General features: G+C 38.5%; 1 protein-coding gene across 1 annotated transcript; it reads left to right on the top strand.

The window, feature by feature from the left end:
* Positions 1-325: 325 nt before the first annotated feature.
* On the top strand, positions 326-1,546 carry LOC140862730 (uncharacterized). The gene is made up of 2 exons (XM_073265764.1): positions 326-689; positions 819-1,546. The coding sequence occupies exons 1-2, from the start codon at positions 326-328 to the stop codon at positions 1,544-1,546; spliced, it is 1,092 nt and encodes a 363-aa protein (XP_073121865.1).
* Positions 1,547-25,833: the final 24,287 nt, after the last annotated feature.

The raw sequence follows: 25,833 nt of genomic DNA, 5'->3' as shown, positions 1-25,833 counted from the left end.
ATGTCCCAGTACAACTCCACAACTAAAAATGCACCTGATTTTGTGTCGTTTGGTTTAAAACTTGAGTCGGTGAATCTCAAGTCATATCTGCTTCATGGGGGGAAGGGTCTGAACTGGAAACTACTATCAAGAAAAGGATAATTGATTTTCTCAGAATCTCTCAGAACGAGTACTTTATGGTATTCACAGCGAACAGATCCTCGGCTTTCAAACTCGTCGCAGAATCTTACCCTTTCCAATCCAGTCGAAAAGTCCTTACGGTTTATGACCATGAGAGTGAGGCACTTGAGGGTATGATCAGTACATCCGAGAAGAGAGGGGTGTCATGGCGTCCGAGTTCAAGTGGCCGGGGCTTAGGATTCATTCAGAAAATCTTAGGAAGCTGATAGTGAGGAAAATGAAGAAATCAAAACATAGGGGGCTATTTGTGTTCCCTCTTCAGTCGAGAGTAACTGGAGCTAATTATTCTTATCAATGGATGACCATGGCACAACAGCATGGATGGCATGTCTTGCTTGATGCTTGTGCATTGGGACCGAAAAATATGGATACTTTCGGCCTTTCCCTTTTCCGCCCCGACTTCCTCATTTGCTCTTTCGACAAGATTTTTGGTGAAAACCAAACTGGGTTTGGATGCCTATTCATCAAGAGATCCGCCGCACAACTTCTTCAAAATTCAACCGATGCTGGTATTGTATCTATTGTACCAAACGTCTTCCGCTTCCCTGAAGATTCGTCAGGCATGGATATAGTTATTGAGAAAAAATCTGAACTTCTGAAAGATCAATATTAGGTCAATACATCTGTGTCTCGAGCAGATCCCGATAATGATCAACAATTACGAAATAAAATTTCTGCTGACACTAAGGTTTGTGATACTAATAAGCCTGAAAAAGAATCTATTACAGCACATAAAAAGCTGGACTCCTCAAAAAAAGAAAGATTGGAGAATCATGTCATAGCACATGAGAGACAAGCGAAAAATGAAAATGAAAGCTTAAAAATTGAATGCAGATGCTTGGATCAAGTTGATACACTGGGATTGATGCTCATCAGCAGCAGAGGAAGGTACCTGATCAACTGGCTGATCAGTGCACTAATGAAATTTCATAATCCTAGTCGGTTGGATGAATTTCCACTTGTGAAGATCTACGGACCAAAGGTAAAATTTGATCGTGGACAAGGATTAGCTTTCAATATACATGACTGGAAAGGGGAAAAGATTGAACCAGTTCTTTTACAGAAGTTAGCCGATAGTAACCATATTTCTCTTGGCCATGGATTTCTGCACCACATTTGTTTCCCGGAGAAGTCTGATGTAGATAAAAAGAGAATCATCGGCAGAAACATGAAAGAAAACAAAACAGAAAGAATCAAAAGCAGGAGAGGTGAAAAGGGATTATCGGTAGTAACAGTTGCACTTACATTCTTGGCTGACTTTGAAGATGTATACAAGCTATGGACATTCATTGCCCAGTTCTTGGATGCTGACTTTGTGGAGAGGGAACGGTGGAGATACAAGGCTCTAAATGAACAAAGCCATTGAAGTCTAAGCACAAAACCGGTTTAACTGTTTCCAGCTCAAACTATAATATTTGTTGTTCAAATTATAGGGTGGATTCCAATTTTTCTTGAAAAATTACCATGAACTGCTGTCTGAAACCAATAGGATTACCTCCATACATTATGCAAAGTACTTTTTGTTGTATAGAACACCAAAAGAATCACTACAGCTACCGTTTTGAAATTCCGACAACAGTTCATCGAGGTAGTGCACTATATCCTATTGGAGTTCCAACCATTTACCTCAGCTGTTGCTCATGTATTTGCCCATGGTGGTTGGCCATGTGATCAAAATGTTGGTCCCAGGTGTAGCATTACGAGATAGAAACTATGAAAATTGAAGAATAATAGACACCAAGATTTACGTGGAAAACCCCTAAAAATTATTAGGGTAAAAACCACGGGTAAGACCAAAAGATTCCACTATAATATTTGGAGAATTACAACCTCGCTCTGTGTTTCCAAAGAGACACTCACTCTCTTATATAGGAGAAAACCTATCTCACAAATATATATAGAAATAATTAGGGAGAGAAGAACACTCAAGATCAGAAGAATGCTTGAGGCTGAGGGATGCACTGAATGAATTGAGGAATGCATCTATTTATAGATGCCAATCACTGCTTGAACCCTCGGTGGAACATGCAAATTCAAATATAAATTTGCTGTTGTGCTGTCAAAGTCTGTGGCTCATAAATGAGCATTTGTCCATATGACACAACCAATTCATTTCCATTTGCCACTTGCCCCATTTGACTTTTCAAACCAACATTTCTCCCACTTGGAGATTTGATTGAGAATCAAACACGTCTCCACACGTCCTTTCAATCTTGCCATTTCCGGCTGCTTACGTTTTTGCTAGGCCACATGAGGATCTACACCACTCGAACTTCTCCGTGTTCACTGGCTTGGTCAGAATATCAGCTATGTTATCCTTCGTATGGATCTTCAGTATTTCCACACTTCCTTCCTCTACTACTTCTCGTACAAAGTGAAATTGTACTCCAATGTGTTTAGTCATGGAATGAAAGGCTGGATTCCTTGCAATGTGCAAGGCACTCTGACTGTCACAAAACAGAGGAATCTTTTCTTGTTTGTGCCCAAGCTCCTCCAATAACCTTTTAATCCATATTGCCTCCTTGCAAGCTTAAGTAGCTGCCATGTATTCTGCCTCCATTGTAGATAATGCTACAACTATTTGCAGTTTTGAAACCCAGCTGACTGCACCTCCTGCGACTGTAAACACATAACCTGTGGTATATTTTCTTTTATCTGGATCACCTGCGTAGTCAGAATCCACATAGCCCCTGAGTGTAAAATCTGATCCTCCAAAACATAATGCAGCATTCGAGGTACCCTTAATGTATCTAAGGATCCTCTTAACCGTGCTCCAATGCTTTTGTCCAGGATTCGCCATATACCGACTGACTGCTCTCACTGCTTGTGCAATGTCTGGTCTTGTACAAATCATGGCGAACATTAAACTTCCCACTACTGATGCATACGGTACTCGAGACATCTCCATCTTCTCTGCTTCACTGCTAGGACACATCTTAGAAGATAACTTGAAGTTAATAGGAAGAGGGGTTGAAACTGGCTTACTATCTTGCATGTTGAAGCGTTGCAAGACTTTCTTCAAACATCTTTTATGAGAAAGCCAAATCTTCCTATTGCTTCTGTCTCGGTGAACTTTCATCCCTAGAATCTTTTTTGCTAGTCCCAAGTACTTCATATCAAATTCCCTAGCCAACTGTGCCTTCAATTCTTGGACCCGATCTTTGTTGGAGCCTGCTACCAACATGTCGTCCACGTACAACAGCAAAATGATATAATCATCATCACCAAACCTCTTGAAATACGTACAAGGGTCTGCATTGAGTCTGTTGTACCCAAGGCTCATGATATAGGAATCAAATCTCTTGTACCAACACCTCGGCGCCTGTTTGAGACTGTACAGAGATTTGTTCAACCTGCAAACCAAGTTCTCTTTGCCTTTTTCTGAAAAACCTTCTGGCTGGAGCATATAGAATTCTTCTTCAAGATCTCCATGAAGAAATGCCGTTTTCACATCTAGCTGTTCTAGATGTAGGTCAAACACCGCACACAATGCCAATACTACTCTGACTGTTGAAAGTCGAACCACAGGAGAAAATATCTCATTGAAGTCAATTCCTTCTTTTTGAGCGTACCCTTTGACAACCAATCTCGCACGATACCGCTCCACTTGGTTATTGCCATCACGCTTGATCTTATAGACCCATCTGTTACCGATAGCTTTCCTTCCTCGTGGTAGTGTAACAAGATCCCAAGTTTTGTTCCTGTCCAATGCTTCCAATTCTTCCTGCATCGATGTCATCCAAAGGGATACATCCGAGCTTTGAGTAGCCTCATGGAAACTCGACGGCTCACCATCCTCTGTTAATAGAAAATATACAATGTTGCTTTCAGTGACATAATCTAAAAGTCAACCTGGTGGTCTTCTCTCTCGAGTTGACTGCCTTACTTTGGAAACCTCTGACTCAACTGGTTCTTGTTCTTTGTGCTCTGGTACTGCTTCACAAGAAACTTGATCTTCGTCTGTCTTATTTTCCACCTGAATGATAGTAGTTTCTGAATTCAGTGTGCCTTTGTCTCCCTTCACTTTATCTTCCTCGAAGATAACATCTCTGCTTATGATAAGCTTGTGGACAGTAGGATCCCACAAGCGAAACCCCTTTACTCCATCAGCATAGCCCAAGAAGATACACTTTCTGGATTTGGAATCCAACTTTGATCTTTCTTGCTCATTGTACATAACATACACCGGACTTCCAAATGTATGTAACCGAGAATAATCAGCTGGCTTGCTAGTCCATACCTCCATCGGAGTCTTCAAATCAATCGCCACTGAAGGAGAACGATTGATGATGTAAGAAGCGGTTTTGACTGCTTTTGCCCAAAATGACTTTGGTAGACCCGCAGTACTCAACATGGCTCTTGTTCTGTCCAACAAAGTTCTGTTCATCCGCTCTGCCCCTCCATTCTGCTGAGGCGTGTAAGCCGTCGTGAACTGTCTTTTGATGCCCTCATGCTGACAGAATGCATCAAATTCATCACTGATATATTCTCCTACATTGTCAGTCCTCAAACACTTGATTTTCTTGTCAGAATCAAGTTCAACCCGCGCTTTGAAAACTTTGAAGACTTCGAAAACATCTGACTTCTTCTTGATTGGATACACCCAATATCTCCTAGAGAAATCATCAATAAACGAGACAAAGTATCTCGCTCCTCCTAGGGACACCACCGGTGCTTGCCAAACATCAGAATGAATCAGCTCCAATATGCCTTTGCTTTTGGCAGTAGATGTGCCAAACTTCAATCTGTGTTGTTTACTGGTAACACAATTCTCACAAAAGGGTAGAATCACTTTTGTAAGCCCTGGAAACAGCTTCCGTTCTAAGAGAATCTTCATTCCTCGTTCTGACATATTCCCGAGCTTTCTATGCCACAACACTGTTGATTCTTCTCCCGAACCAATTGATGCAACAACTAGTTCCGCCTCTTTGTGTGTTTCCCCCAACAATACATACAGATTTGTAGCAACCTTTTCCGCCTTCATAACCACAAGCGCGCCTTTCACAATCTTCATGATCCCTTTCTCGATACGGGTTTTGCACCCAATATCATCCAATTGCCCCAAAGACAAAAGATTTTTTGTCAGGCCCTTCACATGTCGTACCTCCTGTATGGTGCGAATAGTGCCATCAAATATTTTGATTTTGATGGTACCAACCCCAGCGATTTCCAAGGCATGATCATTTCCCATTAATACAGATCCTCCTGAGATTGGTTCATACTGATCGAACCATTCTCTCCTTGACGTCATGTGCCACGTCGCTCCTGAATCCATAATCCATGCATCACAAAATTTGTGTCTGCCTTCCGCAACTGTTGCTGCTTCGCTGAATAGTATTTCACCACTTCCTGAAGTACTGGCCACATTTCCTTGAGATCCCTTCTCGATGCTCTTCGTATACTCTCTCTTGAAGTGCCCTTTACCGCCACATTTAAAGCAGTAAATATTCTTTTTCTTACTTCTTGACTTGGATCTACCATATCTGTGGCTCCCACTGGAGTCACGCTCCGTTAATCTTCCTCTCGTCATCGGTAAAGCCTCTTCTTGCTTCGATGTTGCCAACCTATCTTCTTTGTTCCTTCGACGACTCTCTTCTCCAAGAACCGCAATTAAGACGTCGTCAAAATTTAAATTATCCGGAAGAACATTGTTGGTAACATTGGTGATGAGCTGATCTTATGTATCTAATAGACTCTGAAGTAGAAGCTCCGCACGTTCTTTTTCCTCTATTTTATGCCCCATAGAGGTGAGCCGGGAAAATAGAGTATTCAGTGTGTTGATATGGTCGGTCATCGATGAGGATTCTGCCATTCGAAGAGTATAAAGTTTTCTCTTTAGGAAAATTTTGTTGTGTAGTGACTTGACCTCGTACAATTTTGTCAGAGTATCCCAAATAACTTTTGCGCTTTTTATTTCAGAGATACTTGGCAAAACTTCATCCGCTATAGCCAAGTGCAAATTGGCAACAGCATTGTGATTCATCTCGTTCTACTTTTGATCGTCCGTGATATCCGCCGGTCTATCTCCAATAGCTGTCAAGCAACGTTCCTTTGTTAGAATTGCTTGCACCTTCAATTTCCACAGCAAAAAATTGCTCCTATTGAACTTTTCTATCTCATATTTTGCCATCATCTTGACTACAAGAATCCTGCCTTATAAAATCTTCAAAAAATCTTTTCTGATGTGGAAGATAAGTCACAGCTGCAATCACAGAGCATACTCAGAATTTTAAGAAATTTTATGCCAAGGCTCTGATACCACTTGTTGGTCCCATGTGCAGCATTACGAGATATAAACTATGGAAATTGAAGACTAATAGACACCAAGATTTACGTGAGAAACCCCTAAAAATTATTAAGGTAAAAACCACGGGCAAGACCAAAAGATTCCACTATAATATTTGGAGAATTACAACCTCTCTCTGTGTTTCCAAAGAGACACTCACTCTCTTATACAGGAGAAAACCTATCTCACAAATATATATAGAAATAATTAGGGAGAGAAGAAAACTCAAGATCAGAAGAATGCTTGAGGCTGAGGGATGCACTGAATGAATTGAGGAATGCATCTATTTATAGATGCCAATCACTTCCTGAACCCTCGATGGAACATGCAAATTCAAATATAAATTTGCTGTTGTGCTGTCAAAGTCTGTGGCTCATAAATGAGCATTTGTCCGTATGACACAACCAATTCATTTCCATTTGCCACTTGCCCCATTTGACTTTTCAAACCAACACAAAACAATATATATATATATATACATATATATATATATATAAATCTTTATTTTATAATATAATATATATATATGTCACAAAACGTGTACATATCAATACATATATATATAAATCATTATTACATAATATATATATATATATATATATATATATATATTAAAAGAAAATATCAATTTTGAAATCTAAATCGAAAATTTTCTCAAAATTTTCTTTCCAAAATCTTTTATCTTTTAATATCATAGGATTTCACAAATCCTAAAGAATCTTAATAATTTCAAGTTTTTTCATGCTCCGGAACCGGGCCTAGTTGACATCGGCGTTGTTTAACAATTTAACATTGAAACAACAAGCCTCGTAGTACAAATCTTTCCAAAAACCAATCTATTTCATAAACCACAACGGATTTTTTTACAGTGAAAAACACAAGTGCGGAAGCAATTAACGTAGTAAGAAATAAGACTAAAATAAATTCTTGAATTTCCATATCTTGAACTTGATCACCAACCCCAAAATGCATGTTGTCATCATCTTCCAACTCATCTTCTCCCGTATATGGGGAGGGAAGTAAGGGGGTGAGTGTTTTGGGAAACACTCAGCAAGTGGAGGCCAATCGTACACACAAACATCGAATATATATGCATGATACGATTTCAATAGGAGTCAAGACAGGATACAAACAGAATACGAAACAAGGAATCAAGACATATCATAACCGAATCATAACTTATACATGGCACTGTTATTCATCTCGTTAATCCTGGCTACTGTTCAGTCCCTAATTGTTACTCCTCTAAGGGAACGAGGCCTTAAACGGTTATTATAACCCACCGCACCAGGGCCTTATCATCTCATGTTTTCGGAATTTCCTTACCATTTCTTAATTTGAATCCTAACAGTGTATTTCAAGATCTCATTGCATAACAGAGGAATCGTACAGAACGAAACATGAAACGAAATCAAATGACATGAAACGAGGAATGTACGATCGAGTTTTCAAAACATGAACATCATTCTTTTAAAAATATATTTATTCATATCTTATCATAATGACCATGGGCTTTTATTGGTTTTGGGCTCCCTCTAGGGCCTTTTTCTGTAAACGGGCTCCCTCTGGGGCCTTTTCCCGTAGACAGGCTCCCTCTGGGGCCTTTTCCCTCACAGGGTTTTCCCAATGCGCCATTATTCAAATCAGAATCATCACAAACGAACATATCACATGGTTATCAATTGAAACAAAAAGAACATAATGAATATGAACAAAGGCTTAGCAAATGAATGCATAACGAATCATAAGGTACTTCAAAATGTAGCATAAAAAAAGGATTCATGTGGAACAAAACATATACGGAATCAAAGGACATAAAACAAACAGTGTACGATCAAAACTTGAAACGGATACTTGGTGATTTCAAACAAGAATAAGCCCAAACAAAGATTTCGATGGTTTCTTAGAATAATGCTTAGAGAATCAAAATTAACAAAAAGAGTCCAATAGAAACAAGACTCAATGATTCCATCGAATTGAAACAAATATGGCTTAAAGAAACAAAAACCCACTTACATTATTTTCGGATTTGTATGCAACAAAATTCAGTCAAATTGCAGAAGTATTTTAGGAATATTGAACCGTAGGATCGACCACAAATTTTGTCAGAAAGTTTATAAGGATGTGAAAAAGATTATGAACGGTGAAGATCGGCTTTGAAGATCATTTGATACCATTTCTGGTCGACGAACTGGAGTCGCTCCCTTCTCGCCTAGAATCTGCCACTTATTATTGTGAAGGCCTTTTACGTAAATCTAACCGTTGGATTGAGTTGAAACTTGGACAAAATATGTATAACATATAGAGGTATATTGTGAATGGTGGAGATTGGATTTTGAAGTCATATGGGGTTACAAAAAAAATCAGTACAATGAACTTTGAAATGCTTCTTGGTTGTGATTTTTCACTCAACCTTTGGGAGTATTTATAGGCAACTTAGATCAGCTTAATGGTCATGGTTTACGGCCATTACATCCCATTTTAATGTCATTATCAGCCATGAATTGGGCTGTTACAAACCTTGATCATGACTCTTCAATTTCTACATTGATGTTAGCCTTTCAACTCCTTGTAATGTTACTAAAAAAAACTGAATCTTCACATCCCACCCACCTTATTGAGAGTTTCGTCCTCGAAACTCGAGTCAACTTGCCCTTCAAAAATAAAGGGATATATCTTGCGCATCTTTTCCTCAAGTTGTGAAGTGCCTCTCTCTCCGTGTGGTTAGACTATTTTATTTTTATGTACAGAATGGTTCTTCATCTCAAAACTTGGTCCTTGGTATTCTTTATTTTGATTGGACTTTCTTCATACTTCAAATATTCATTCAAGATCCCTTTAATCACGAGTGGTCCAAATTCAAGAATTTGACTTAGATATCTACAAGATAGTATGCTTGTCATGATTCCTCGTAATCGCACCATATTGTCTATGTCTAGGGTAACCAACTTGTCTAGAATAAATTCATGCGATGATGCACGAATTTTATGTGTCTATCAACGATCACCCATGATCTTTTTTAAACCCAAAAATAATTTTGATACAATTAATGTCCATACAAAAAATTCCTTATTGGCATATTTCTACTAATTGAACCCAAATTACGTAATTATCTTACATTGTTCTATCAAGTTCACTAAAATCCCCATCCTCTCGGCATGTTTTCTTTTAGTCGGAATTTTCTTAATCTTGTCTATAAGCATTACATACCCAAATTCCTACTAGATGAATTACTAATAGTTGAATTCCTCTCTAAATATATCCATATTTTTAAATAGTTCAAACCTAAATTCCTTTAACTGAGTTTATCTTAACTAGAATCATTCTTAATTGGTTTACCCTTAGCTAAACACACAAGATATAGCGTGATAGATCTATGAATTAAAATTCATCCTTTCAGTGATAAGCTTATTCTGTCGCATTTCACGCATGTCTACTTCTATTGGATCTTCTTCATGTGCGTTCTTTGCGCTAACTGGTGTTGATTTGTAGCTAACTTGATTTGAGTACTTGCACGTCCCATAACTCGTTCAAGGACAAAAGTGAAGTTCATTCTACAATCAGATTACACTTAACAAATCTATTATATCAGGTAACTATTTTGTCTTATCGGATTCTTTCTCTCCCAACTGATCTATTGTCCCAGCTGGTCTATCTGAACAAGGGCTGCTTCACAAATGAATTTTTTTTTTCAGCAAGAAGCTCTTCCCATCCAGATTATAGAACCTGGCGTCTCTGATACCACTAAAATGTCACGCCCCGGAACCGGGCCTAGTTGACATCGGCGTTGTTTAACAATTTAACATTGAAACAACAAGCCTCGTAGTACAAATCTTTCCAAAAACCAGTCTATTTCATAAACCATAACTGTTTTTTTTACAGTGAAAAAGACAAGTGCGGAAGCAATTAACGTAGTAAGAAATAAGACTAAAATAAATTCTTGAATTTACATATCTTGAACTTGATCACCAACCCCAAAATGCATGTTGTTCATCATCTTCCAACTCATCTTCTCCCGTATCTGGGGAGGGAAGTAAGGGGGTGAGTGTTTTGGGAAACACTCAGCAAGTGAGGGCCAATCGTACACACAAACATCGAATATATATACATGATACGAATTCAATAGGAGTCAAGACAGGATACAAACAGAATACGAAAAAAAGAATCAAGACATATCATAACCGAATCATAACTTATACATGGCACTGTTATTCATCTCGTTAATCCTGGCTACTGATCAGTCCCTAATTTTTACTCCTCTAAGGGAACGAGGCCTTAAATGGTTATTATAACCCACCGCATCAGGGCCTTATCATATCATGTTTTCGGAATTTCCTTACCATTTCTTAATTTGAATCCTAACAGTGCATTTCGAGATCTCATTGCATAACAGAGGAATCGTACAGAACGAAACATGAAACAAAATCAAAGGACATGAAACGAGGAATGTACGATCGAGTTTTCAAAACAGGAACATCATTCTTTAAAAAATATATTTATTCATATCTTATCATAATGACCATGGGCTTTTACTGGTTTTGGGCTCTCTCTGGGGCCTTTTCCTGTAAACGGGCTCCCTCTAGGGCCTTTTCCCACGCATGGGCTCCCTCTGTGGCTTTTTATCGTAGACAGGCTCCCTCTGTGGCCTTTTCCCTCACAGGGTTTTCTCAATGCGCCATTATTCAAATCAGAATCATCACAAACGAACATATCACATGGGTATCAATTGGAACAAAAAGAACAGAATGAATATGAACAAAGGCTTAGCAAATGAATGCATAACGAATCATAAAGTACTTCAAAATGAAGCATAAAAAAAGGATTCATGTGGAACGAAACATATACGGAATCAAAGGACATAAAACAAACAGTGTACGATCAAAATGAAACGGATACTTGGTGATTTCAAACAAGAATAAGCCCAAACAAAGATTTTGATGATTTCTTAGAATAATTCTTAGAGAATCAAAATTAACAAAAAGAGTCCAATAGAAACAAGACTCAATGATTTCCATCTAATTGAAACAAAGATGGCTTAAAAAAACAAAAACCCACTTACATTATTTTCGGATTTGTATGCAACAAAATTCAGTCAACTTGCAGAAGTATTTTCATAATATTGAACCGTAGGATCGACCAAAAATTTTGTCAGCACGTTCATAAGTATGAACGGTGAAGATCGGCTTTGAAGATCATTTGATACCATTTCTGGTCGATGAACTGGAGTCGCTCCCTTCTCGCCTAGAATCTGCCACTTATTATTGTGAAGGTTTTTTTACGTAAATCTAACCGTTGGATTGAGTTGAAACTTGGACCGAATATGTATAACATATAGTGGTATATTTGGAACGGTGGAGATTGGATTTTGAAGTAATATGGGGTGACGAGGACTTTGAAATGCTTCTTGGTTGTGATTTTTCACTCAACCTTTGGGAGTATTTATAGGCAAGTTAGATTAGCTGAATGGTCATGGTTTAAGGCCATTACATCCCATTTTAATGTCATTATCAGCCAAAAATTGGGCTGTTACAAACATTGATCATGACTCTTCAATTTCTACATTGATGTTAGTCATTCAACTCCTTGTAATGTTACTAAAAAAAAATGAATCTTCACAAGTTTTAATCCAGCAAATCAAATATTTTAGATATATAATATATATTCTCAATATATAAAATATATCATTGATTTTTTTTATTTGGATATTACCATAATAATGCAAATATATAATTATCTCATAATTATATTTTAAATCAAATAAATATCTCATATTTATATATTTATATACAATCCCTTAAATTTATGGAACAATTTTCCATTGTTTCATTTGATCTCTTATTTGTATTCTATTCCATCATTTATCAAGAAGGCGTGCCGGGGACCATGGACCCATAATTAAAAGCTCCAATAAATCAAATAAAAAATTAAACTCTTTAACCAATTTATCCAACTTATTAATTTCGTTATTACTCCACTAAAAATACGGAATTGCACTTTTTTCAATTATGGAATATTTTAATCTACTAGAAGAGCAGTCCATTGATATAATCATTACATATGAATTAATCCTCCATAGACAATTCATAATTTGGAGCTAGGAATTTTTCCGTTTACCTCTCCAATTTATTTCATTCTCATTTACCATTAATGCACTAGTGAGTGATTCAATTTATAACGTCGTTATAAATTAGTTGGGCCCATCACTCAGCCAGAATTAACAAACAAAGGAATTGTCTTTCTACTTCTTGCAAGAAGGAATGGATTCAATATCTGTGAATTAATATTCTCAGCCACTCATTTCAACATAAATCTAAAATGCAAGTATTGAGAATGCACAATAGCAAACTTTAAACAAGCAAATTAAGAATTACATTGAAATGAACAGGAGTCTATAATCACCTCAGGATTAAGATTTATCCATATATGGTCCTCTTATGATTTAATTAGAATTTCATTTTAATAAAGAAATTTATAATGAAATATATAATTAAATCGGTCCAAGTCCTACATAATCTCATTATACATAAATGCCTCCATAAAGATGTCTCCACATCGACAGTTCGGATAATACGGTCACATTCATAATGTTTATGGGCCACATTGGTGATGATTTAATTAAAGTTCCCAACTTTAATTAATTTCATCACGGACTTTATTTAAGTTTATTATCCATAATTTTAATCCTCTTGTATATATATGTAAGGCCCGAGATTATTTAATTTTAATCTGAGTATATTTAATTTGAGAATTTTGGAGTTTGAGTTTAAATTCTAATATTCTTAAATTATTTAGGATTGAAATTGAATTAAAATATTTCATAAGGACTGAATTGCAAATAGTGAGGTTTTGAAGGCCAAAATGCAATTTCTTGTAATAGTGGATGACACTTGTCTTGATCCTAGCTTTGTACGTGTATATCATCTCAATTCATCAGAATTCTTCCTTCTTCAACAGCAAGAAACCGAGAGCTCTTTTCCTTGTCCAAATTTGATCTTCAATCTTTTGTATCTCAAGATACGTCCATCCGAATAAAATTCTGAGCACGGTTTTGGAATCCTTGAGACAAGAGCTTCGTTTTGATGTAAGTATCATGTTGATTCAGTATATTTCGAAAATATGTTGTTGGGAGGGCTTGTAATTTGATTATGGTTATGCGTTTTTGAGTTTGTATGCATTATTGTATCGAAGTCAGGCCGGAGAAAAGACATCGTTGGAAAGTGATATGAATTTCCAGCTCTAGTTCAAAAATTATGCTATCTGATTTGGCTGGTTTATGATGATATCTTGCTGATATATTATGTTTAAAAGCTGGTTAAGATGGTTAGACTTGTTGGTTGTGAGTTTTGGTTATCGGTTTTGTTACCGTTATGCCGCCGGTTTACGAAGTTGATAGATTTTGAATCCTTATGATTGAGCTGTGGTATAAATAGATTCTTGCTGATGTTATGTTTTTGAATACCATTTATTTCAGATTTAATCAAAGGACATCGACATCGGGATTTTTAGTTTCGAACCAGGAAAGATTTGATCAAAGTGGGTGAGCTTTAGACTTTGATTCTTGAGTTTACCTTGAGCAGATTTGTGATTGCAATGGTGTATTTTATAGCTTGTGGATCTAGCTCGTTTCTTTATCAAGATTAATGTATGATACGACGATGATCAAGTTGGGAATGTTCGTCGAAACGAGTTCATTTTCTCGATTCCCTTAAATCACACAATACTTGACATATATGTTTAGATTATGGTTATGTTATATTGTTATCTTTGTGAGTTTAATATTTATTCAAGTCTTGCCGATATCGTTGATGAGTTGTAAAATTCGATATCAAATATCAATGACGAGTATTTATCATTGATAGATCGACTTCGGTTATAGCATCAGTGATGAGTTTGAGCCTGATGATGAGTGGTGCGTTCTAGCATCTAAACCGTGTCGACATTAGGCCTTGAATATTTATTGTGTATCTAATTGCCTTGTGGTATTTAGGTTGGTTTTTATATTGAAATGCATGAAACTTGTTATTTGTGTTTCAATATATGTTTCCGTTGTTTCTTACTAAGTTTATACTTACCGGTTATCCGACTGTTGTTTTGTTTCGTGTGTGCATTACAACAGAGGATGCAGGGCCGAGTCGTAGAAGGTCTTGAACGATGGGAGTTAGAGAGGTGGCGTTCCGGACTAAGTTTGAAAAAGTGTTGTCAAGAATATGAGTTTTGTTATGGCATATATGTTGGTTGTGTTGTACCAAAACAATAGATCTAAACTTGGAGTTAGTTTGAATACTTTTAGTATCATGTAAACTTGGCTTTTGAATAAACTTGTCATGTATGTTGTACATGTTGTTCTAGTATGTATAGCCTTGTTTATATTGATTTTTATGTTGTTAGATAGCAAGACACTAGCCAAGGACTACACAAGAGCATAAGAGGAATCTACAGATTTTCTGCACTGCAGGTGCCGCTCGATCGGCGCACTTTGGCCGATCGAGCGGTGCATTTGAAATGCCAACCCGAGAGTTGGTAGTTTCTTGGCCGCTCGATCGGTCAAGTGTGGCCGATCGAGCGGTGGGTCAAAATTTTTTTAAAAAAATAATTTTTTTTTATTTCTTTTGTATTCTTGTGCTTTGTTCTAAGGCTTAGGGTTTAGTCATTGGATTAACATAGACGAGCCCGGGGTCGCCACATTGTTTGGTATCAGAGCTTAAGTTGTCTTGAGTCGACATTAGAAGCTGAGCGGGGTAGAGTGAGTCGCATAAATTCATGATGTATGAGTTTAATGCATGGTTGTTTATATGAATGTTATGCAAGCATGTTCTACTCTTGTAATCACATGTTATATGCTAGCATGTTTACTTATTGTAAGTATGTGCTTATATGAGTTAATGGCTAAACATGTAAAGAAAGTGTTGTGTGATGAGATAAAGCATGCTCATGAGATTAAAGAGTATGAGATGTTGGAACTGAGATATGATGTTGTTATGTGCTGAACTGTTGTTTACTCTCAGTTATCAGCTATGCCTCCTCGATCTTTACCTCTTTGCAGTGGTCGTATTAATCCACAGACACCACCGACTGAGCAAGTACCTCTGAATGAACAAGTTCCTCCTCCAATAGTTCTTAATATTCCACCAGTACCTATGACTGAGCAGGGCAGTGCTACTGTTACTCCAATGGATACTACTGCTAATCCGATGGAGGTGTTGTTGAAGCGATTTCAGTCATTCAAACCACCTAGTCTGCATGGTACTGAGGATTCTATAGCATGTGAAAGCTGGCTTGATGATATCGAGCAACTATTTGAATCCATTGATTACACTGATGATCGACGAGTTCGATTGGTTATCCATCAGTTGCATGATGTGGCAAAAAGTTGGTGGGTCATGACTAAGAAAGCGTTGGAAAATTGAGGTACTGTTATTACTTGGAATGTGTTTAAAGCTGAGTTTTTCAAACGTTTATTTCCTCAGTCTTACAGAAAAAACAAGGGAGCGGAGTTTGCTAATTTACAATAGGGTAATATGTGTATTGAAGATTATGTTGCGATGTTTTCTACTTTACTCCGTTTTGCACCTCATATTGCGGATAATGAGGAAGCAAAGGCCGATCAATTCATTAACGATCTTAATCCTGATGTCTTTACATTGGTCAATGCGGGGCGACCTAATAATCTTGCTGATGCTCTGGACAAAGACAAGGGTGCTGAAGCTGGTATTTTTAGACAGAAAGGAATTCCGTTCAGGCCTCAACCATCTTCACAGCCACAGCCACCACCAATGCAACCTCAAGCATCCTTTCCTGAACAGCAAAGCAGGTATGAAGGAGGTAGCAGCAGTAGCAACAAAAGGGATCGATTTAGGCCCAAAGGTAAACAGTTCAAGAAGCCAGGAAGTAGTTCCTCTAGTTCTAGTGGTTCAAAGCCATATGGATCAAGTCAGGGTTCATGGTCTACAGGTTGGTTTTGTAGCAAGTGTGGGGGAAGACATTCTAGTGATGCTTGCAAAGGAGTTTCTGGAACTTGTAATTAATGCAACCGTCCTGGACATTATGCTAGAGTGTGTCCTACACGTGGACCATCACAAGGAGCAACTCAAGCTGATAGACAAGCTCTTGCTGTACATTCTTTCCAATCTTTGGGTAGACCAGCTCAGAGTAGACCGGGAGAAAGTCAGAGTGTAGCCCAACCTCCACGACAGCCAGCTAGAGTTTTTGCATTGACAGAAGATCAGGCACAGGCAGCACCGGACAATGTGATTGCAGGTAATTGTGTTCTCTTTGGTTATCCTGATTATGTGTTGATTGACACTGGAGCATCACATAATTTTATAGCTGAAAAATTTGTTGAATTGTATACTTTGCCTGTTGAGCGTTTATCTTATGTATTTGCTATCTCATCGCCCATGGGAAAAGATAAGACATCTACAAATATAATCAGGGGTTTTGAGTTACAGTTTGACAGTAATTCAATTGAGTTTGATTGCATAGTACTTGGTATGTCTGATTTCGATTGTATTATTGGCATCGATACACTAACCAAGTACAGGTCCACGGTTGACTGTTTTCATAAGATTGTCAGATTTAGACCAGACATGGCAGATGATTGGAAATTCTTCGGTAAGAGTTCTCGTGCAAAGATTCCTTTGATTTCTAGTTTATCTATGGAATAGTTATTGCAGACCGGTGCTGAGGGATTTCTTGTTTATGCGTTGGATGTGTTGAAAGCTAGCCCTGTATTGGCAGATATTCCTGTTGTATGTGAATTTGCAGATATTTTTCCGGATGAAATACCGGGATTGCCTCCAATGCGTGAGATTGATTTCAGTATCGAGTTGGTACCAGGTACTTTGCCTATCTCTAAAGCTCCTTATAGGATGGCACCACTTGAAATGAAAGAGTTGAAAGATCAACTTGAAGATTTATTGAACAAAGGTTACATTAGGCCAAGTGTGTCACCTTGGGGTGCTTCGGTTTTGTTTGTAAGGAAAAAGACGGGTCGATGAGATTATGTATCGACTATCTCCAATTAAATCAGGTCATGGTAAAGAATAGATATCCATTACCTCGAATAGATGATTTGTTTGACCAATTGCAGGGTTCTTCCGTCTAGCAGCTATTTTCTTTGCGTTGAAAATTTGGCGTCATTATTTATATGGTGAGACCTTTGAGATATTATCTGATCATAAAAGCTTGAAGTATATTTTTTCTCAAGCTGAGTTAAATATGAGACAAAGACGTTGGTTAGACTTGCTGAAAGATTTTGACTGTGAAATTAAGTATTATCCAGGGAAGTCTAATGCAGCGGCTGATGCACTGAGTAGAAAGATATGTGATTTATCCTTATCTACTATGCGTGACTCTAAGTTGATTGAAGATTGCTGTGTTTCTGGTCTGGATTTTGAGACAGATATACAACATGTACGAGTTTATGCAATCACAGCTGAGCCAGAATTGTTTGTGCGAATTAAGGAAGCTCAGAAAGTTGATCAGAACATTCAGAATTCGATTGAAAGAGTTAGGACTGGGCATGAGTCAGAGTTTCAGGTCAGTATGGATGGAATTTTATTTGTTAATCGACGTATTGTTGTACCTGATATTGCAGAATTGAGACAGCAAATTCTGAATGAAGCTCATTGCAGCAAGTTTAGTATCCATCCAGGGGGCAGAAAAATGTATAATGATCTGAAACAAAAGTTTTGGTGGAAAAGAATGAAAGCTGATGTGACAAAGTTTGTATCTAGATGTTTAAATTGTCAATAGGTAAAAGCTAAAAGGAAATGACCAAGTGGTTTATTGCACAGTTTAGCAGTTCCTGGATACTGGTGTAAGAGTGGGTGCCCAGTGAGCCAACTGTGTGGCTATGGGCTTTGATGACTCTTTGTATAAACAATCTTTTGTTTAATATTATTTACACTTTTATGGCAATGACTTTATATTACTTCATATTGTTATATTGTGATATACTATTGTTGTTTTGATAAAGACCTTGAATATACTATAGTGTATGTAAGATGTGGTAGAACATGGAGATGTCTATCATGAAATACATCTTATAGTCACTGTATGTTCTAAAACCGTTCCTAGTCGATTGAGCCGTCCGATAATAAGGATAAGGATCGCTCGAGTTTGAGACTAGCATTTGCGATGCGGAGTACCACGTTTCATTGGTAGGGAACATGGAGATGTTCGAAGCATGCAAATGGATATTCATAGGATGAATAATCGAACTACCCTATCCGGACTTTCCAAGTGGTTATCACTTATCGAGTGGATTAAGTCCGCGGTTTTGGTTGTACACCATTAGTCCTTACGACTTGAAACATCATGGAGACTCTATATGCTAGTGCTGTGCTTTGACTCGTTTACCGACTCTATGGGGGTCATCAGGTGTCGAGATTGGGTACAGTTACGACACATATAGGAGTCAATGCATTGTTGTCAAGGATTCACCACATACTTGCGAGTGTGGATATCCTATGCGATCTGAGGAGATATTAGTGTGACAAATCTCTGGCCAGAGTACTTGATGTGATTTAAGAAATGGTTTCTTAGTAGCACATGCGATGTCAATAATTTGATCTTCAAGATGTATTGCATAGTTATCGAATCTTGAGCGACTCTCGATATACCAATGGTTGTTGATTCGATCGGGATATATGGATGAAGGGACCGTACTGTACGCTAACCAAAATCTACTGGTTCTTGTAGGCACTATCAGTGATACCTAGGGAATCATGGGGCGATGTTGCTAGGCGCTTTACCATGATTCGTTGGGCAAGTCGGAAAGTGTTGTTCCGAGTCACAAGGAGTTGTGAGCCCACGGCTAGCTGTATCCCTGAACCATTGAGGGTCACACAGTGTAATGGAGTTTTAATCCCCGTTGAGATAGTTAAATTTAAAGAGTTAAATTTAATGAACTAAGGAGTTGGACTTCTTAAATAAGAGTAAGGGAGTAGGATTTCCTAAAATGACATAGGGATGGACATTTTTGGAAACCACTGAATTCGGATTCAGGAAAATTTATTTTGACTTTAAAATGTGCAGAAATGGTTTCTGTGCACATTGGTGAAATCAGTTCATCAATCGGAGTCACGATGAATTTTATATTAATTTCTGAACGTGCGGGCTTTGCTTGTCGGACCCTAGCTTATGACTAATGGGCCCTAAGGTGTTAGTGGCCTGCATTATAAATAAGTTATTTCAGTACAGAAATTACACACAACAGGTCATAATTTTTGAGAGCAAAAAATCGAAAACCCTAGTCTCTCTAAAAGAAAATTTCGGCCGACCCCTCCCCCTCTGCCCGAGAAAATTCCGGTCTGTGATTTTGAATCGCGGTCAGGAATAACGAATCAGATTCGTGTAATCTCTTCGCAGAAAACTTCTGATAGATTTTCTAGTGCAATCTATCAGAGGGATTAAACCTCTGTTCGTGGACCTGATTGAAGGAGTTCATCGGTTCCAGGGAGAGACAACAAGAGCAGATCAAATCTGTTGGTGTCCATTAATCTCGTTGCGAGATTGAAGGTAAAATTTAATAACTGTTATTTAAATTTTACACACACAATAATTTAATCGTTGAACGGTTGATACCCACACTATGGAATTGTTCCATAACAAAATTTTTAAACTTCCGCTGCACCGGGTATCAATCGTGATTGATCTGATCGCCAGTTTTTTCCAACAGTGGTATCAGAGCCAGGTTGCTCAGATCAAACGATTAAATTAATCAATTGTACAAAATTTTTGAGTCTCGGTTTTTGAAACAAAATAAATATTTTTAAATAAAAAATTTTTTTTTTTTTTTTTCGGGGCAAAACCCGGGCAGCGATTGGATCGCTGCCCGGTGGGGCATCAATTGTTGCTGCCCCGGGCGGCGCACGGCGCCGCCCAAAGGGGGCGCACGGCGCCGCCCAAAGGGGGCGCACGGCGCCGCCCAGGGCAGCGCTGTGCGCTGCCCAGCGCAACAGGGCAGCGCTCGGCGCTGCCCAGGGGCGGCGCTCGGCGCCGCCAAGGGCAGCGCACGGCGCTGCCCTAAGGGGGCAGCCGGGCTGCCCCCGGCCCGCGCCCCGGGTGCGGGCCGGCCCGCGGGAAAAATTATATTTTATTTAAAAATTAATTTTAATATTTAAAATTTTATTTTTGGTCCGGTCAAAAATTGTTTTTGATTGGTTCACGAGATTTCGGATCGAATTGTTCGAGTCCGTAAATTTTAAAATTGATTTTGGATAAATTTGAATTTTTGGAAAATTTTAATATTTTATCCGTAAATTGAATTTTGAAATCAATTATTTTGGTACAATTGATGATAAGATATGATCTTATGATATATTAAGTAAAATATGATTTTATTTGTAAAATTGGATTTTATAGATAAAATATGATTTTATTTGATATAGAGATAAAATATGATTTTATATGTGAAATGAGATTTTATATATAAAATATGATTTTATCTTGTTTAAATTTGAATTGCCACAGCATGTTATCCAATAAATTAATTTTGAATTAAATGTTATTGGATAAGGATGATCGATTGCCATGACCAATTTTGTAGGTGTATGTTAGGAATTTACATTTTGTCTTTATTATTGTTGGTTTTATTAATGAGCCTGGTTTATGGCCCGATATGAATGTCATATGTAATAAAAGTGGGCTTGGTTTATAGCCCGTTCCCACCCCCTAAAAAATATATCCCCTACTTGTCATTGTTATTTATTGTAAATACATTAGATTTAGTGGGAGATCAAGATTTGAAGATGGTGGGCCAGCAGACAATGAAGACTGAAGAAATGTAAATTGGAAGCATATGTAATAGGATTGCATTTGCATACTGCATATTACCTAGGATTGGACTAAGACCCGTGATTGGCAACCACGGGTCAATTAGAAATGGAATCGATCATCCTATATAATATGTGATATTATGATTGTATGCATGTTTAGACATAAATTGCGTGAATCCGGCAATGCATGCAATAAATTAAATATGATGAGACAAATAATTTTATAAATAAAATCCCTCATTTTAAATATGATTTAAAATTTATATCAAGATAAATAAAGGAAATTTAAATATTGTTTAAATGTTCCTACCTTCCATCAACGGTCAATGTATGTGATGCTACCCGCGGATACGGTCCGGCTCATATTATTGGGGGGGCCAGTCCGTCGGAAAGCTGTACATTGGATCGACAAATGTTGTAAGTTGGGTGGAACTCCCATGGGATCGGTTCATATTATTGGGGGATCCACATGGCGACCGTCCATCACAACTTAATATTGATGGGTCATCTTGACATGTCACTTTAAACGGCGTCATATTATTGGGCCCTTATTGGACATGAGGTAAAAACATGGGGGTTGCTTTGGAAGCAATTGGGCTCTACCTTTTGAGAATTATGGTTGGCTGATATTATTCGGGACCATAAGTTTGTCAATTGGACTCCATGTTCTCACTAAGGAAAAAGTTTCCCGTTTTCACTAGAGGGTGGTGAAATCGTTAAAATAGTGGGAGTGAGATTCATAAAATTAAATTCGCCTATTTTATGTCTTAGTAAATTGTTAAACAATCATTGATATATGTCTGTTTTCCTTTTCAGTATTTCATACAATGAATTCGCGAAATCCTTTATTCTCGATCCTCGAACAAAACAAGCTGACTGGCGCCAACTATACGGAATGGTTCCGGAAGTTGAAGATTGTCTTAACTTCGGAGAAAATGCTCTACGTGTTAGAGAAAGCACCTCCGAAGGAAGCACCAGCTGACATAAGTCCGGAGGAATTGGCCAAACTTGATGCATGGTGTGACCATGACATCAAGACCAAATGCTATATGCAAGCCTCGATGTCTGATGAACTCCAGAGGCGATTTGAGGACACGGTGAATGCTGCTGACATTCACGCGCAACTCAAGGAACTTTTTGGGGCTCAGTCGAGGGCTGAAAGGTTCTCTACTGTTAAGGAGTTGATGACGTGCCGCATGCGTGAAGGGACTTCGGTCCGTGATCATGGGGTACGAGTGATTTGGCTCATACAGAAGTTAGCGACCCTTGATTTGGTGTTGGAGCATGAACTCAATGTGGACTTGCTGCTTCTATCTCTTCCTTCTTCATTTGATGGATTCGTGATAAATTTTAATATGAACAAGATAGAGGCCACCCTTGAAGAGATGGTCAATATGCTCGTTACATATGAATCCACACTTAAGAAGGATAAGCCAGCTTTCTTGGTGGGCTCCTCATCTTCTGCTAAGAAGGGGCCAAGTATGAAGGGCAAGAAACGTTCTGCCCCACCCAAGAAAGTGGAACCCGAGAAGAAGCAAAAGACAAAGGCTTCAAACAATGGAAAATCCAAGGATGTTTGCCATTACTGCAAGAAGCCGGGTCATTGGAAGCGCAACTGCAAGGAGTATCTTGAGCAGTTAGGAACTGCAAAGGGTATGTTCTATATCGAAATAAACATGTCACTTAATACAACTTCTTGGGTATTGGATACCGGATGTGGATCTCACATTTGCAATGATTTGCAGGTGATGACAAGAAGTCGCAGGCTTAGAATGGGTGAGACCCAGCTGAGGCTCGGGAATGGTTCCAGAGTTGAAGCTACGGCCATTGGAGATGTTTGTTTGATTTTGCAGAATGGTTTTAAATTATTGTTGAGAGATGTTTTATTTGTGCCAGATTTAATTAAAAACATTATTTCTATTTCTATGCTTGATAGAGATGGTTATTCTTGTAATTTTGTGAATGGGATTTGCAATATTTACAAGAATGAATGTTTAATTGGAAATGGACAACTTGAAAACGATCTATACAATTTAAAACTAAAAGACGTTCCAGTGAATTGTATTGACAAACCGGCGACAACAAACAAAAGGAAAATCGATAGTCAAAACCCGGCAAACCTTTGGCACGCTAGACTAGGTCATATTTCCTCAAGGAGGATGAACAAGCTAGTGGGAGAGGGCATGTTTGATATGTCTGATATTAACTCTCTACCTACTTGTGAATCCTGCCTAAAAGGAAAAATGACTAAATCTCATTTTAAGGGGAAGCCTGAGCGTAGTCAAAATCTGTTGGATTTGATCCATACAGATGTTTGTGGTCCATTTAGAGTAGGGACTCAACATGGCCACACCTACTTCATTACCTTTACTGATGATTATTCAAGGTATGGGTATTTATATTTAATGAAATATAAGTCTGAAGCATTTGAAAAGTTCAAAGAATTCAAGGCTGAAGTAGAAAACAAGCTAGGTAAAAGTATTAAGGCACTTCGATCGGATCGAGGTGGAGAATACTTGAGTACCGAGTTTTTGGACTATCTGAAAGAGAATGGGATTCTCTCTCAGTGGACTCCTCCTATGACACCACAGCTTAATGGTGTATCGGAGCGTCGTAATCGAACTTTGTTGGACATGGTTCGATCTATGATGAGCTTCACTGAGCTTCCACCTTCGTTTTGGGGCTATGCGCTTGAAACGGCGGTATTGTTGTTGAACAACGTCCACACTAAAGCAGTGGACAAAACACCATACGAGTTATGGAATGGCAAAACTCCTAAGTATTCGTACTTGAGGATTTGGGGATGTCCTGCTTACGTGAAGCGGACAGTGGGAGATAAGTTGGATAGTCGATCCAGCTTATGTTATTTTGTAGGATATCCGAAGAATTCAATCGGATATTATTTCTATTATCCTGCTGAAACAAAGGTGTTTGTTTCTAAGAATGCCACCTTCTTGGAGAAGGAATTCTTATTGGATAAGAAAGGCGAGATGATGGAACTCGAAGAAGTTCGAGAAGAACCCGAAATACAAAATAACGATCCTACACCTCAGGAACCATTGCTGGACACGCCTGCACCTAGAAGATCCGAAAGGACTTCTAGACCTCCAGTTCGATATGGTCTTCTTCTTGAAGGGGATCAAGATGAACCCGACATTGGATGTGATCCAAGAAACTTCAAGGAAGCAATTTCTGATGCGGATTCGAATTTATGGCTTGAAGCTATGCAGTCAGAATTGGATTCGATGCATACAAACCAAGTTTGGTCTTTAGTAGATCCTCCCGATGGAATTGTTCCGATAGGGTGTAAATGGATCTACAAAAGAAAGCTTGGGCCTGATGGTAAGGTATTGACCTACAAGGCGCGATTGGTGGCTAAAGGTTATACTCAAAGGCAAGGAGTTGACTATGACGAAACCTTTTCACCAGTTGCAATGTTCAAGTCCATAAGAATCCTAATTGCCATAGCTGCATGGTATGACTATGAGATATGGCAAATGGATGTGAAGACTGCTTTTCTTAATGGAGACATTAAGGAGGAAATCTATATGAAGCAGCCTGAGGGGTACACATCCATGGGAAGCGAGCATAAGGTATGCAAGCTTCAGAGATCAATTTATGGTCTAAAACAAGCATCAAGAAGTTGGAACCAGAAATTTGATGAAACAATAAAAGATTTTGGTTTCATCAAGAACCCGGAGGAACCTTGCGTGTACAAAAAAGTAGTTAAGGATGCGGTGACATTCTTAGTACTTTATGTTGATGACATCCTACTCATTGGGAATGATGTAGGGATGTTGCAGTCAAAAAAGATATGGTTATCAGGTAGATTTTCGATGAAGGATTTGGGAGAGGCATCCTACATTCTTGGGATACAGATCTATAGAGATAGGTCTAAGAGAATGATAGGACTCACTCAATCAACCTACATCGATACCATATTGAAACGGTTTTCAATGGATGGGTCCAAAAGAGGACATCTACCCATGTGTCATGGAGTTTCTCTATCCAAGTCTATGTGTCCCAAGACTGATGAAGAGATAGAGAATATGACACATGTACCATATGCGTCAGCTATAGGTAGTATCATGTATGGGATGATATATACCAGACCGTATGTAGCATTTGCTCTGAGTGTCACGAGCAGATATCAGTCTAATCCTGGTCAAATGCATTGGAAAGCCGTGAAGGACATTCTTAAGTACTTGCGAAGGACTAAGAATATGTTCATGGTTTATGGAGGACGAGAACTCAAATTGGAAGGCTATACCGACTCTAGCTTCCAAAGTGATGTGGATGACTCGAAGTCAACCTCTGGATTTGTGTTCATGCTCAATGGCGGTGCTGTCTCTTGGAAGAGTTCCAAGCAGGACACCACAGCGGATTCCACCACTGAGGCTGAATACATTGCAGCATCAGCTGCTGCTAAAGAGGCCGTTTGGATGAGGAATTTCGTCCAAGAGTTGGGCGTCATTCCTGAATTTGTTGGTCCAGTCCCGGTGTACTGCGACAACACGGGTGCCGTTGCTCAAGCAAAGGAACCAAGGTCTCATCAAAGATCCAAACACGTACTGAGGAAATACCACA

This window comes from Henckelia pumila, chromosome 4 (assembly GCF_033568475.1).
Source record: "Henckelia pumila isolate YLH828 chromosome 4, ASM3356847v2, whole genome shotgun sequence".
NCBI classification, from domain to species: Eukaryota; Viridiplantae; Streptophyta; class Magnoliopsida; order Lamiales; family Gesneriaceae; genus Henckelia; species Henckelia pumila.
This window is presented reverse-complemented; position numbering and strand designations above follow the sequence as displayed.